The sequence below is a fragment of the Triticum urartu genome, chromosome 6 (assembly GCF_003073215.2).
Source record: "Triticum urartu cultivar G1812 chromosome 6, Tu2.1, whole genome shotgun sequence".
Taxonomy (NCBI): domain Eukaryota; kingdom Viridiplantae; phylum Streptophyta; class Magnoliopsida; order Poales; family Poaceae; genus Triticum; species Triticum urartu.
In genome coordinates this window covers 552,975,991-552,992,298 of record NC_053027.1, presented here as the reverse complement: position 1 = coordinate 552,992,298, position 16,308 = coordinate 552,975,991, and the positions used below count along the sequence as shown (strand labels likewise).

The 16,308-nt window shown below is 44.2% G+C and overlaps 2 protein-coding genes across 2 annotated transcripts; one reads left to right on the top strand and one right to left on the bottom strand.

Moving 5' to 3' along the window:
• The first annotated feature begins 3,975 nt into the window (after nucleotides 1-3,975).
• On the top strand, nucleotides 3,976-10,471 carry LOC125515280. Its single transcript, XM_048680724.1, has 2 exons — nucleotides 3,976-4,326; nucleotides 10,245-10,471. The coding sequence occupies exons 1-2, from the start codon at nucleotides 3,976-3,978 to the stop codon at nucleotides 10,305-10,307; spliced, it is 414 nt and encodes a 137-aa protein (XP_048536681.1). The 3' UTR covers nucleotides 10,308-10,471.
• On the bottom strand, nucleotides 4,714-9,720 carry LOC125515278 (LRR receptor-like serine/threonine-protein kinase EFR). Its single transcript, XM_048680720.1, has 2 exons — nucleotides 5,794-9,720; nucleotides 4,714-5,700 (listed from the first exon to the last, which is right to left on the bottom strand). Exons 1-2 carry the CDS (start codon nucleotides 8,723-8,725, stop codon nucleotides 5,318-5,320), a joined length of 3,315 nt encoding a protein of 1,104 aa, XP_048536677.1. The 5' UTR covers nucleotides 8,726-9,720; the 3' UTR covers nucleotides 4,714-5,317.
• Nucleotides 10,472-16,308: the final 5,837 nt, after the last annotated feature.

Genomic DNA, 16,308 nt, shown 5'->3' with positions numbered 1-16,308 from the left:
AGCATAGTGTGGACTGGCTGGTCAATGTTAGACAATAGAATCGCCCCAACATTGGCCAGACCGACTGGTTTGAGATCCTTCCATGCCTTCCTAACTATCTTGAAAAAAAGTCCTAGAGGTTTAGAAGAACACTAGAGATTTTATTTTTCAGGTTTTCAATGCTAATACACGTTTCTAAGTTATATAGTGCAAGCAGTTGAGTTGGCTTGAACTTTCATATACTCCCTCCGTCCCAAATTACTTATCCCTGAAATGGATGTATCTAGAACTAAAATACACATCTAGATACATCCATACGTGCAACAAGTAATTCGGGACGGAGGGAGTACAAGTGAAGGTCCTTCTCGAGCGTGTGCATCTTGATGTAACATCATGTAGTTTGTGATGCTGAATCAGTGTTTAGTAGGACCAACTTAGTGCATATGTATTTTATGTGTACTGACGTGATGCAAATATATTCATGTGTAACGCCAGACAAGGTACAAAGGTAATGTAGATTCAGTGTAATGATTTGATTTTGAAAAAATACTGTGTGTCCTTAGAAAATTTGATGTTCACAAAGTTTGTAATGACAAGTAATGTATGTAAGTGTACTTTATCATACGAATGTTGATTTCCATATGATATTTTCCCCATTATCAATTACTCGAGGATGCGACTGAGTACAAAACATGATGGTGACTTGGTCAAAATCCATTACATCTTTTTCTGTCATCAACGACCAAAAATATTACAATTACAGTTATCTCCTTAAAATTCAAAATGGGTGTGCTGGTGGGACAGGGATCCCTACTGCAGCGGCCCTCATGTCAGTGGCCCAACTACATCTTGCAATACATCAGGGGAGATGCTTCCATGGTGGTGGGGGGATTCTGAGCCTGCTATGGCATTGATAGATTGAGAGCCGAAGATGGAAGAAGAAGAAAAGTAACGATTTAACGATAAAAAGTTGACAATGCTATTGACGTGCATACAATACTAAACATATATGGTTAACCACAATTGTTGTCAAACTATTAGAATATATTATCTATGCCCCCTTTACAATGCACGGGCAATTTCCTCATTAGGGTGAGGCTTAGGGGGGTGGGCATAGCTGGCAGGAGCGACTCTAAAACTTAATCAGTGATGATGCATGGGGTGCGGGAGGGGGGGGGGGGTTATCCACCGGGGTGAGGCTTAGATGGATGTGTGGGCCGACAGCCAGCATGGTGGAGGAGGTCGAGGGGAGGGTGGGGTGGCGATATCCGCCGACCCAGTTGGGTGCGTGTGGGGGTGGAGGCAGGAGTTTAGGCCTGGGTAGACCATGGTTGAGGAGGAGGAACCGTCGCGAAACAAGAGGGAGAATGTGTGACGGTGCATGGGGTATCGGGGGGGAGGGTCGGAGTTGTTCATCGGGCTGAGGCTTAGATGGATGGGTGGGGCGGCAGCCAGCATGGTCGTGGAGGAGGTCGAGGGGAGGGTGGGGCGGCAATATCCACCGGCGGGGGGGGGGGGGGGGGGGGGTGGGGGTGGAGGCAGGAGTTTAGGTCTGGGACTCTAGGTAGGCCATGGTTGAGGAGGAGGAACCGTCATGGAACAAGAGAAGAAGGTGCGGGAGGAAGAGGAATGAACAGATGACGGCGTACTCCTAACCGTTGGATATTGATTTGATAGACAAAGATAAAAGTGACAGGTGCGAAGAGATTTTCAGGTACCTGACATATAGGTGCCCCGACTGATTTATTTTCAATCATTTGCCCATAGCAACGCACGGGCATTTAACTAGTTCTCTAAATATTTTTCATCCGCAAAAAGAAAGAATTATTATGTTTTTTTTCCATTCCGACACAGTCTACTACTTCCTCTGCTCCATAATATAAGAGACGGACGGAGTACATCTGATTTTAAATGTAAAACGCTTTTGTCGAGTAGAAGAGGATGTATTTCATTTCATATTTTCTCTTTGTTTTTGTTTATCCACGAGAAAAAAATAGAAAAATAAGAAGGAAAAAAGCAAGTCCAAAGTCGAAAGAAGTTTTCTTTTTGCCTGTCGCTCCTCTGACTCTCAAGTAGCAGAGCAAGGTAGCCGAGTCAGGGAACAGGCCGCGCGAGAGTTAATTGCATGTTGGTACTACACTTCAGTATCTACTCATGAATTGGTACTATTATTTAAAAGTTTTGCAGTTAAATATCAACTCAGGGCCTTTTTTCATGGTAATATGTGTCTCATTCAAATAAAAAAGAATAAAGTACAAGTCACGTAAAGACCGACATGACAAAACTGAAAAGATAGCAGAACATTTCTGAGCTTGACACCAACGCCCGTCACCTGCCTCCGGCTCCATTGCTGATATGCAGCTTTGCGGACCTCCGAAGTGGCTCACTAAAAGTGAAGCCCTTACCGTTGAACGAATCAGATTCGAGGCAACACCCCAGACACGCCATCGAACTCCAGATCTGACACCCCACCATGACTAAACGCTGAAGGAGGAAACCATATCTGCCATCCACGAACCACGAGCCCAGCACATGCTCCGTCTTCCAGATGTCGTCGATGCAGACCACAATCTGCATCCGCTCCTGGACTACCTCCCAAGCTCCGCGCCAACTTAGGGCCTAAGTGTTTCAAAACAATCTAAACTGCGTATAAACGCGTATTGACGCTGTATCTGACCGCCGGGGCCCGCTGTTAGGGGCTGATGTGGCATGCTCTTTTACAAAAAGAACCCTTACCTTCTATTTAATCATGCACATATCCTCTGTTTGTCAAAAAAATATCTTGCCGCAAAAAATGTTTTTCTCAAAAATGACGGCACGCGCGCTTGCTGCCGGGTTTCGAACTCACGCCGTGCGGTTGGAAGCATTAGCTGGCTGCTGCTGCTCCTATTGCTTTAACAGGGACGCCTAAACATTTTATACCTTGCAACGTTCGATTTTTTTTACGAAGTACAAAAATGCGCGCCCGTCCGCCGGAAATCGATCCGCGCCGAGTCGTTCGCAGCGCGCGCTCGCTTGCCTATCAGTCAACTCGTTCGTATTACGTCTTTAAACTCCGAGCAGTTCCGATTTTTATATGATATAAAAAATATTATCTGACATTAAAAAAAAGTTCATCACGTCATATAATTAAAAATATGTTCATTGCATCATATATTAAAAGTTCATCGTATAAAAGCGTATCATATATTAGAAAATGTTCACCACATCTTTTAATATATATATTAAACATTTGTTAATATACAATGATCTTATTTAAATATATGATTTCGTATTACAGAAATTTTATCATTTATATGTTGAACATTTTATAATATACGATATCTATATACATGTGTGTATAATTTTTTCAATATACGTTGCGCACACTGCGTTCGGTCTGAAGAATACACAAGGTCTGAATAATAGACTGCTGGTCTCCGCTTTGTTTTTTGGTTGACGTTCAAAAAATTTATAATTAATCTGAAAGGTAAATAAAGTGGTTGTGCATTTAAAAAAGAAGTTCAGAACATTTTTAGAAAAAGTTGAACGCGTATTTAAAAGTTGTAAATGTATTTTATAAAATGTTCATCATGCATTATAAAATTTATTACGATAACACAATAAATTTTACTACATGTTATCATTTTTTCGAGTAACTGTGCATTAAAAAATACAACAAATATATGCAGTAACTCTGAGTTGGGCATATAATTTTTTTAACTGTGTATTTGAAAATTACAATGAGGATGCATAATAATTGTGCATGCATGTGGTCCTGAGTGAAGCCACATATTCTTACATTTGTTTTTTTAATGCACATAAATTTTAGAAAAATGTTCATGCTTGGCACTAAATAATACTAACCTACATAAAATATTGCCGTGCGTGGGTTCTAGTGTGGTGCTTGTCACTAAATAGTACTAACATATAATTGCAAAAAAACTGATAAGAATTATCCTTTTTTAGGAATATATGTGTGTGGTCCTGGGCCGCGGTTGGGCCGTCCTGCAGCCCATGCGAAAGCTGCATCTTCTAGCTCGATCGGATCTGGGATTCGTGGACGAACCAAACGGGCAGCGGGGTTTGACTCCAGCGGCTGTTCCCGTTTGGCCACCGGCGACCACGCCGCCCTCAGCCCTCGTCGCCCACACCGCCACCATCACCCACCTGTGCGCCCCACCAGCGTCGCCGACCACCACCGCCCCGGCGAGCCAGCGAACAGGAGAGGAAATGAAGGAGATGGGAGAGGGGCACCGTGCTTTGGCGAGCCAGCCGCTGCTCCGACAAGCCAGCGACTGGGCTCCGGCGACCCGGCAACGGGGCTCCGGCGAGCAAGCCCGGCAAGGTAGAGGCGGTGGGGCACAGGTGAGGCGGCTGGGAGTGATTTAATTTAAAACAAAGGTGTTTTCTACAAAAAATATGCCAAGTTGGCTCCTGGCACGCGGGTCCCAGCGGTCAGATACGCCGTTAATACGTCTTTATACGCAGCTTAGACCATTTTGCAACACTTAGGCCCTGAATTGGTACTGAACTGTAAAACTTTCGAGTAGTGGTATCAATCCGTGAGTAGGTGCTGAAGTGTGGTACTAACATGCAATTAACTCGCCGCGCGACGACAGGAAGCTGCCGCGGAGCGCAAGACCGCGCCGGCGAAGGTCGACGTCCGGCGGCCACGCTTCCGCCTTGCGCGGCCAACGGCCATCGTCACGACGCGCAGGGCAGCCCCATTCCCAAATTGACGCCAGAGTGAGTACCTAGGGTTTGCTGTCTTCTTTTCTAGTCCTGTTATTCCCGTGTTAAATACCAAAATTACCGTATCGATTTTGTACAATTTTTGCTTCAAATTTGATTCAACCGGGATTAATCGGACTTGTCGTCTCGGTCCCAAAAGATTGGGCTTCGTTGCAATCTCTACTAGTACTAGTAGCTCCAAACTTGACACATCATACATGAATGTTAGCTAGTTAGCAGGAGGCAGATTGAGAGATTTCTGATTACAAAGGAAGAAACTTCCAACACCAATGCAGAGATTTTCCCCGGCAAAAGAAAAAAGCAGAGATTTCAGCTGGAAATATTGATTACTGTCCGCCCAACACAGTTTGTGTGGGGGAGGCCAAGTTGCTTTGGCATTGATGAAAGCAATAGGAAAACATAGCTATCAGCCTTTTATCTCTGAAGAGAAGTTTGGTTTGACACAACAGCTCAGGGCCTTTAACATCAATGCATAGTCAAATTAACATAACAAGATTCAGCAATTATCTATCTAGATTTTCCAATGAAGAAAGATCCAAAACGAAAATAGCTGTGACAGAAAATCTAAATTCATTTTATCGAAACTGTTGCAGGCTTGTAGCTCTCAGCTGTTCATAGAGAAAAATGCTTCTTTTACAGCCATTACTTCGCTGTAAATTTCATGCATGCTCGGGCGATCTTTTGGTGACTCAACGGAGCATAACAGCCCAAGTTTAAGGAGTTGCAGAGCGCAGATATGCATCACTGTAGTTGGCTTGTATTCTTCTATTTTGGGGGTAAGAGTATGCTGATCTCCAGTTTTTGGCATAAGGCTGGGGTGAAGAATGTGTTCAATCTCTGAAAGTGATGCATCCACATACTTCTGGAGTGTAAGGCCATTACTGAAGGCTTCATCCGTAGGTCTTTTCCCCGTTAGCATTTCTAAAAGTATGATGCCGTAACTGTAGACGTCGCCGTCGGTTGAGATTTGACTGCCCATGCCATACTCTGCAACGATTGGAAACAAAAAGTTATATGACAAGCACTATAATAAAGTTATTATATAAAAAAACTCAATTCAGACTAGGTTTAGTTACCCACCAGGAGCAATGTATCCAATTGTTCCCCTTGGTCCAGATATGCTTGTTGAGTTGCTCTGAGCTTCAGATGAATAACCATGAATTAACCTTGCTAGCCCAAAATCACAGACATACGCAGTATCGTCATCATCAAATAGTATGTTGCTTGGCTTCAAATCACAGTGAACCACTGGTGGGATGCATTGGTTATGAAGGTATTCCAGAGCAGACGCGATGTCTACTGCTATGCATATCACTGCCCCCAAACTCAAGTCAGCATTCTTCTGGAGCTTAGCATGAAGTCGGTTTTCAAGGCTACCATTTGCCATATATTCAAACACCAGAGCTTTGAACTCATTCCCCATCAGATCGTAAGTTGAGCATGCAGTTATGACACCCACGAGATTTCGGTGCCGGATGTTCCGCAAAGCTTTGCACTCAGCAATAAAGCTATCCAATGCACCATACTGATTAAGTTTGAACACTTTGACAGCAACTGAGCTGTCTTTTCCATCCAACTGACCTTTATACACTATCCCGAATTGCCCAGAACCAACTATATTGGTTGGAGAAAAGCCATTTGTTGCTTTGCTTACATCATTGTATGTTAGCCTTTTAAACTCCGTGTATGTGTGGTCAATGGACTGACTTGATCTCCGCCTCTTCTTTCTCAAAATATGGAAAACCAGGAAAACCAGCCCTAAGATCAAGGCCAATGCAACAACAGCTGACAGAGCTGCCAACAATGGAACAATGAACTTGTGCTTTCTCTGAGATGCCGAGGTGGAGCACCTGGGCAAATCGTTGAGTTGAACATTTGAACAAAGAAGTGCATTTCCTTGGACAGAAACACTACTTCTGTTAGCAAAGGCTCCACCTATCGGAACTGGCCCCTCAAAATTATTGAAGGACATATTTAGGTATTGCAGCGAAGTAAACGTCTCAAGGAATTCTGGTATTGTACCGGATAAATTGTTTTGGGAGAAATCTAATGCTTTGACACCCTTGAGGTTTGCCAATGACTGTGGAATGCTTCCTTCTAGGAGGTTCCCGTCTAAGTGCAGTGCTTCCAACCGGATACATTCACCAAGTGCGGATGGGATTTTGCCTGTGAGTTTGTTGTGCGAAAGGTTCAAGGAACCAAGGTTTATCAAGCTACCAATTTCTGGAGGTATGGAGTCTGTGAACTGGTTATGTGATAGGTCAAGCAACCAACTCAGTTGATTCAACTTGCTAAACATGGGCCCGTTGATGCTCCCGTTGAGGCCATTGCTGGAAAGGTTTAGTGCTACCAATTTCTGGCAGCCAGCTAAACTTGTAGGTATGCTTCCACTTAATTCATTTTCTTGTAAATAAAATTCCGTCAGCTGATTCAAGTTACCAATGGAAGGTGGAATTTCTCCAGAGAACTTGTTCCGTGATAGGTTAAGAATAAACAAATTTCTTAGCTGGCCAAGAGTCGAAGGTATAGGCCCTGTGAAAAGATTGTTATCAAGGTAAAGTAGGGAAATTTCAGACAGGTTTCCAATCTCCAATGGAATTGTGCCGGATATGTAGTTTGACTGTAGAGTCAAGCCATTTATACTTTTGGGAAGGGTTGCAAAAGAACTAGCCGGCAAATTCCCGCGTAGTTTGTTTTCACCCAAGTTCAGCTTTTGCAGCTGTGAACAATTTGCTAAGGATGAGAAGAATGCCCAGTCTCCAGCTTCTAGCTGATTTGAGTGCAGCATTACAACCTGCAAATTCGACATGGAGCCGAAGGAAGGAACCACCCCGCTCAGCGAATTGTTGCCGAGATACAGGAACTCCATGCTGGAGGCATTGGCTAGCGATGCGGGAATCTCACCCTCAAAATGATTGTTAGACATGATCAATGAATTCATGTTAGAAAGAGTGTTCCCCATATCAGAAGGAAGTGTTCCTCGAAGATTATTGTTGGCCAACCCAAGAAAGCTCAGCAAAGGTAAACTGTAAATGGACGGTGGCACTATCCCTGATAGATTGTTGTATGAGAGGTCAAGGAATTGCAGGCCTGATAGCTTGGATAAATCTGGGATGTTTCCCTGCAACTGGTTTTGCGCAATTAATAGACCGGTAAGCCGTGTGAGATTTCCTACTGAGGGCGGCACAGTTCCGGTTAGGCTATTCCCTGTTAAATCGAGGTAGTTGAGCTTTGAAGGGAAGTTTGTGAAAGGTGGAATTGGTCCAGAAAGATTGTTCATCGAAACATGTATCTGTGTGATGGTTGAGCTGTTGAAAAGAGCTGACGGTATGGCCCCAGAAAGACTGTTGTTTTGTAGAGAAAGGTAGCGAAGTGAGGAACAATTTGCCAAAAACAGCGGGATTTCTCCCTCGAGAAAGTTATTGGTTAGACTGACAGAATCCAGAGCCGGTGAGCTCCCGAGTAGAGGTGGAATCTCACCAGAAAGCTTATTGCTGGACAAGTCCAGAGAGGATAGGTTGTGAAGCGTACCGAGTAGAGGTGGGATCACACCTCCAACAGAGTTGCTGCTCAGCGCCAAGATCTCAAGGCTAGAGCATAACGACAGCGATTCCGGGATCTCTCCGCTGAGCGCGTTGGAGCTGAGGTTGAGGTACCGGAGTCCAGTGAGTCGGCCAATCTCTGGTGGGAGATTACCAGAGAGCTGGTTGTTCGGCAAGTGGATTCTCACCAGCGAGGTGAGGTTGGACATGCAGAGCGGGATTTCGCCGGCGAGGCCTTGTGCCTCCAAGTCCAACGCCACCACAAGGGGTAGTTGTGCTGGCCTTGTGCATGAGACGCCGCGCCAACTGCAGAAATCTGGTGAGGTGGTGTTCCATGCGGTGATGGAGAGGCGAGACTTGAGGCAGAGCAGAGCGTCTCGGTTGTTGTCGGATTCATCAGCTAATGTTGTCAGCAACAAAGGATGCAAAACCGATAAGACGAGGATGGCTAACACTACTGCCCAGGCCATCTGGTTGATATGCAACCGTGAATTTTGGGCTGATTTGATTCTCAAAGAGCAATAACTTGCTGGGCTGTGGAGGTCACTATTCACCAGCCTTTAGCTGATTGTTCTTGGCACATGCAAGTCTAGTTTTGGGTTCAGAACTGAAACTTTGCAGTGTGCCGTTTATAAACTTCCGGAACTATGGTTGGAGTTTCCTCGGTGGATGAGTATCAGTTTGTTAGTCAATACATGTCAACATCGGATGTATGTGAAAATCTGAATAGTATTAACTTGGACTATAAGTTTCTAACACTCTGAACAGGACAATTCGGGGCAAATGAACTTTTTGAAAGTTCTGCGAGAAAAACCTATCCAACTTTGTTAATACATTGTAATTAATACGAGGTTTGGAAGTCATATAAGTTTCTCTGTCCCTGAATAGGAAAATTGGGGACAATGACGTTTCTGAAAGTTCTAGGAAAAGAACATGTCCAACTTTGTTAGTAGACCGTAACTAATGTGAGGTTTGTCAATGTCCCTGAACAAGAAAATTGGGGGCAATGATGTTTATGAAAGTTCGGGGAGAAGAACCAGTCCCACTTTGTTAGCAGACAGTGACTAATGTTTGCGTAAGACGCGTGCACTGCTTTGCCTAGTTGATGCAGAAAAATAGGAGCACGCACGTCGCTGCCATCAGAATACCATTTCCCAGTCAACATGGTCCGGTCAAAGAATCTTGTTCACCTTTGACAAAATTTTCTCTGTTTACTTTGCTGTCTTATACAAAATATCACTGTCTTTCCAGTCAAAGTTATTGAAAGTTCTTGTCTAGTTGCTGTTTTCTGTATTACGGGTACAGATCCTTTATTTAGAGGAAGACGAAGCATAAGAACCAACCATAGTGAATGCAGCGGCCTTCATTTTGCCTCACAATGGCTTGGAGGTACCTCTTGGTTCTTCGACTTGTTGCAACCGGGGTTATTCTGCTCATTTTCCTGAACCAGGCGGCATCTTCATCACGTATGTGCTCTGCCTTGCAAATCTACTAAGTGAAATCTGTAGCTTTCTTTAGAACAGATTGATACCAGTTTTATTCACAGAAAATAGAGTTTTTATATGGCAATGTCTACTTTTTTAATGGTTAGTTTTGCGGGAACTACCAGGACAAATAATCTCCCTACATCTCATGATATCCTCACTATTAGTTTGATTCAAGGATTTTTTCATCCAAACTAATTTTCACCTGATACACTCTCATCAGCCATCAGGAGTAGATCACCTTATATTAGGTGTAATAATTGAAACCCTTTTTATTTTTTATGTTCAACTCCATTACAAAGTATTGGATTGGATGTGCTATGCTTTACTTGGGACTTGTTTAGTCTACTTACAACAGGAAGCTAGAAATTCAGGCCATTATTATAGTGAAGATGGGTAACGTGGTTCTGTTTATTACCGGATATACCTGTAGAGTTTTTTTTTCTTGCGAGTGTACTTGCAGAGTTGGAGTAACCTATAACCAAGTTGTGTGTGTTTCTTGCAGAAGCCGGGCCTGTTTGTCCACCCTGTCTTTGCTGCCGATGCAGCTGTGGTCCACGATGAATGATTGTACATTCCAGCAGTTTTGCCGGGATTACCGTTTTGGAGAAAGCCGATGACACTCTTCTCTTTTTACACTATTTTCGCCACTGTTGTTTCAAGGAATTCCCATATATATATGTATATACTCGGTTGCATCGTAGCAAAACAATAAACTGTTGTAACGATTAATGCTGGTATCCCCGCAAAAAAAAACGATTAATGCTGGTCTATTGAACATTTACTGGGCCTAAGAGACTCGGAGCACTATCCCATAACTTGTAACGATTAATGCTGGTTTATGAGCAAGGTTCTAACTTCTAAGCATGCCACAATGCCACACGTACATATGCCCAAATCGGTGCCTAAAATGTGAGATAGTTTCAGGTTCTTTGTCCTCTCGTCTCACTTTCTTTTTAGCACATCAACAAAGGCACACAATTTGGTCAAATATGTATTAAAATGCCCTATTAATCAAGAAAGAATAATATGTAAGCTGCTTATTTTGGTGGAACTAATTTGTAAGCTTCAAAGGATAAGTTATATACTACTAAGCTCAGTTTCTGGTTGCCGAATTGTGTTGCGTTCTGCTTATTTTATAATGTCTTTGTGAAAAATTAGCCGCCTGGCTCCCGTGTGGAGCTGTCGCGACGGCCTTCCCCGCCCTTCTCTTGCACACGACTGAACCGGAGGTCACGGTGTGGTGGGTGCACTCCCACGGACTGGACAGTGCGCTTGTGCCCAGGCTCACCACAGCCGGTGCGGCGGAGCGGGCCACCCTCCTGACGCTCATGGATGGGGTCGTCCTGACCCCAGGAAATGACGTGCGGAGCTCGGTGTTGTGCCCGGGTCCCCGGGGAGGCATTGCAACAGCTGCTGTCTACGCTCTGGAGAGATTCGGTGGGGTGCAGGCCGCTTTTGCCGAGTTCATCTAGGGGTGCGCTGCTCCCCCTCGCGTCCGTTTCTTCGGCTGGCTCCTTGTCCAGCGAAGGGTGCACACGCGGGACGTCCTCCTTCGAAAAACCATCGTCACTGCGGAGGAGGCGGCGTGCCCCATCTGCGGCGGTGTGCTCGAGACGGCTGATCACATGATTTTTGCCTGTCCTTTCGCGCTTTCGTTCTGGCGATCCATTGGGCTCGAGGTGGCCGGACGTGGCTACAATGTTGGGGCTCTGCAGGACCTGGACGTCCGTGCCGTGGCCGGCGAAGCTGCTACCGCGTCCTTTGTCCTGCTGTGCTGCTGGCAGCTTTGGAAGCACATAAACGCAGTGGTCTTCCGGGCCGAGCCGCCCTACCTCACTCGTCTCCTCGGCTGCTGCAAGGAGGACGCAGCCCTGTGGAGGGGGCGCCTGAAGGTGGCTGACCGGCCATGCATCAACAGGTGGTTGCTGGTGTTCGCGCACTCCGGCTAGTCGACTTGTCTGCCGCGGGGGAGGGCTCGAACTCCCGCCACCCTATCCTGACGTGAGCTGTGCGTCTGGGGGATGCTGTCCCTCCTCTCCTTCTTGATGTAAAAACCTTGTTTCCCCCAGGGGTGTGAATCAATAAAAGGAAAAAAGAAAATTCAGGTGGAGGGCTTCGCCCTTCCCCGGTGACCTTCAAAAAAATAAAATTAGCTGCCAAAGTATGCAAAAACAGGTCAAATAGGCATTAAAAAATTAGACTAAAGAGGATTGGCAAACGGGATTGTCATAATCCACCATAACGCTAAACGCATCCTGATATTTAGGCCCTGTTCGGCAGCTCTCTGCTCCACGGCTCAGCTTCTGGAGCAGCCGGAGTGGAGCGGCGCTGTAGCCTATTTTTCTGGGAGAGAATTCCTTATTTGACACTCCCTTAAAATCATGTTCCTTATTTGACACTGGAAAAATTTTCTTCCCTATATAACCTATAGTCTTAATTTCTTTCTCTATATGACACTCTAGTTCATTTTATACACGTGAAAAGACCTTTTTGCCCCTGTACATAATGTGACCAGAAATATGTAACATTGAGCCTAATTAGGGAAAATTCGTAGTGAGCACAGCTGAACATGTTATCTCCTCCGTTGGTCTTTTTTGGGATGCGTGTGTATTCTGTATACCTGAGCGCATGCATCCAATGTATTTAGAACGTATTCAGTTGTGGGTCTAGTTTCATGAGGTATGGTTTGTGAGTGCGACTGTTTGACGTAGTTTTGTGCGTGTGCTTTAACACTAAAATGCATTCTTAAAAATGAATGAATTTTTTAAGCACTTTTGTGTGTGCTTCGGTGATCACCTACGTGCATGCCATTAGTTCATCTGCACGTATTTGCATGGCCCATGCAGGACCTATAGCTGTATGGAAGGAAGTTGCGTGCTAGCACGAACGTACGCCCGGTTCGGTGCAGCCAACATGCGTATGTATATGAACCGGGTCATACGAAGCTAGAATACATGTATTCGCTTGATCGTCAGGGTGCGCGTACGTATTTAAATATCTACGCTCCCGCCGGCAAGCTGGTCGCGTATATGTACACAAATACGTATAGACAACTAGCCAGACCGTGAGGTCAATTAGCACATGAACCATCGAAGGCCTCGGTGCTCCTCGTACGCAACTACATACGTATGGTGCACGTACGCACCTACATACGTACGGTGCTCCTCGTGTTGCACAGTTGTATGGTGATGCATGCTGCGTGCTCCCATATTTAACAAAATAGAGCATGGATCATTTCTACAAATATGCTACTGCAGGTATACAATTTAACCGGAACAGTAGCAAATCGACTGGCATGACAATACCAGCATATATGATGTCACATATGGATAACTCGACTGATTTTTTTTGGAACAACTATTATCTTGTACATATTTGTGGTCACATTATACATATGGATAAAATGGTCTTTTCACGTGAACAAAATGCACTAGAGTGTCATATAGGGAAAAAAATTAAGACTAGAGATCATATAGGGAAGAAAATTTTCTCCAGTGTCAAATAAGAAATACAATTTTAAGAGAATGTCAAATAAGGAATTCTCTCTTTTTCTGGAGTCATCAAAGTGGCGCTCCACCACCTCCCGTATTTTGATGAGCTGAATGACTGCCGAACAGGCTCTTAACATTGGTTGGACTAAATTATAGCACTATTTTCTGGCCTAAAGAACATCTCCAACAAGTCCCTTTCCTGTGACAAAAGGCTGGTCTAGAGTGAGTTGGACAAGAAAAACTACTCCAACAGGTCCGTAAGCACGATCTTTTTTTAGGAAACCCTGTATAATCAGCTCAACTTCCCCTCCATCTAGGGGAATGTAGCCCTTCCCGTAAACCTTCCCTAAACATAGCGTCAAAAAAACTTTTTCTCCCGCACGAAGTTTCACGTACGCTTCGCTTGCAGCCCCCGCCGACCCTGTTGTCTCTCACGATAATGTTGAGTCACTTATTTTGGGACAGAGGGAGTGTGTATTAACCATTCAAGCCTCATTTCACACACGCGCGTGCGCGCACGCACACACATAATTTACTAGTGATTTACTAACTCTTGTGTTGAAATCTGTAATAGACTGTCCCCGATAAGTATGCCGAGCAAAATCTTGGAGATAAGGAAGTCGTCCGTTTCCAGCTACTTGGGAAGAAATGGAAGGGGAAGTCAAGCGGTTCGCGTGAGGATTATTGAATTGTAACTGGATGGAAGAAGTTTGCCAAACATAATGATCTGAAGATGGACGATGTCTACCTCTTTGAGCTGTTGACCAACCAAACGAGCACCATGGAAGTCCATATTATCCATGCAAATAATGGTAATTGATTGATATGCCATACTGCCATCTTACCGAGTTCCCTATCCCTAAACCCTATAACAAGTATATTTTGGTGATGGTGGTACTTCTTTCGTGTTGGCTAGTAGAGTTCTGGACTCCTTGTTGTTTTGATCAGACGATGCCTACTTCACCTACGTAATGCTGCAAGTTATTAGCAAACTTGTGTTCAATTCAATGTTGAATTAGTGATACCGGTGTCCCTTCGGGGACATCCGATAAAATTGGAACGATACGGGAATTAGTGATATCGATGTGTTGAGGTGAATGCTGATTTGAAGCCTTCTTGTTGAATTACTAAAACTTACTCCCTCCGTTTCCAAATATTTGTCTTTCTAGACATTTCAAATGGACTACAACATACGGATGTAAGTAGACATATTTTAGAGTGTAGATTCACTCATTTTGCTTTGTATGTAGTCACTTGTTGAAATTTCTAGAAAGACAAATATTTGGGAACGGGGGGAGTATGTTTGATCCATGTTGAGTTAGTTCATGGGTGCTACCAGACTTGCCTCTTGTTGCTGCGATTTTTTTGTTGTCATACTTTTCACTGTTTCTTGCTGCATCTGTGATAGGAAATAGCTGCAGAGAAAGCTCATCATGTGGTAACAGAAGAACTGCAAGTGTTATCATTTATTCCTGTAGTGATGTGATTCATGGATTTATGCACTGCTAGCTCCAAAAACCAATGTGTTTTCACCTATGCCGTTCCTGCAGTTCACTTGTGTATGTATTCCTATGTTTGTTACCAGGAGAGTGTGGCACAAGAGAGGTGATGTTGCAAGAGAATATGAAAGCTGTGTACGTACACCTTAACCAAATAGGCTCAAAAGAACTGGCCCTCAAGCCATTTCTTCAGAGGCTTGTAATAAGCCAAAAAGGACATTCTTATTCAGCATCCGACCCATTAGAAAGCTGGTTAATCTATGACCCACATGCTAAGAAAGAGGGCCATAGTGCACAAGAATTCTTCCTGCACTATCCAGTGTTACCATGCAAACAATTTCAGACATCACATATATCCCCTCAAGCAAAAGCAAGAACTTAAGTGTGCAAAAGAAATGACATTTATAACAGCTCCAGAAAGGTGTGACAATTATAGTGTTCTAGATTACAGATACCAACTAAACATAGCACGGGGAGACGAAACATCGTGGCGTCATGGATTCCAGTTAACAACGAGCGACGACACCATTCCATAGTCTATACACATCAAGGGTACAGGAGTTGATGATCTGTCAGGATCCTAGGTATGCAGAAAGGAAGCATCCATACTTCCATAGACTGCAGAATACTGGCCGTATCGACTCTGAAGCTTCTGAAGCTTTTGCCAGGGCGGTTGTCGACGTGCTGCGTGCCAGATCCTGCTCTACTAATAACAGGATTCTGCATGTCAGATCCTGCTCTAGTAATAACAGGGTTTTCGACAGGCACAAAGACACCTGAGGGATTCTTCGCTTTCCACACAGTACCTGTGGAGTGATGTTACCTCAGGGTTCACAACAATGTAGGAAAGCAGTACATGTCACAACAGGTTCAACATGGGTATATATCAAGCGCCAATAGTTGCTCATGAATATAATATTGCCCTCGAATATGTTATAAGTGTGTATTAGCTTTGGTTCACTTTGGAAAGTCATCTGTGGATTGACTTTAGACTTTAGAGAACAGAGCTTGGTAAATTTGAAGCAAAACAGTTAATGCAGAATTAATTCATGGGTACTCAGGAATGTCTTTATCTATGCCAACGACCCGCTTACATGTCTCACATTCTCACTCTTCCATCAATAAAGCTGTTTGTTTATTTATTTTTTGTCCAAATAGAAGAAGCTAATATATTATGAATTGGATGTCCGATTTTGGAACTGTTTTGACTGACATCTTTGTTTTAATGAGATCTTTGACCATGCATGAAGTTGGCAACATATTTGATGAATCCTACCTAGTTCGTGTGTCCGTGTAGCCATTCCATTTTAACCCCACGATCTAAATCCCGAGCATCACGTGTAGCCTAGGGACTAATTACATTTACACGCCTGCTTTGTAACTTGACAACCATCTTAATTCACAGAAAACCCCCCAAAGCCTTTTAACCAGGAGCGCCCCGACTGCCTCTGTTCGTCTTGCGCCGCCGCCGTCGTTGTCGTCGTATGCCTCCGATTTCCGTCGACTCGACCCCGACGTCGTCCGGCACCGATGAGAGGCAGGTAGCGTCCCAGTCTTATACGTGCTCGTCTGATTC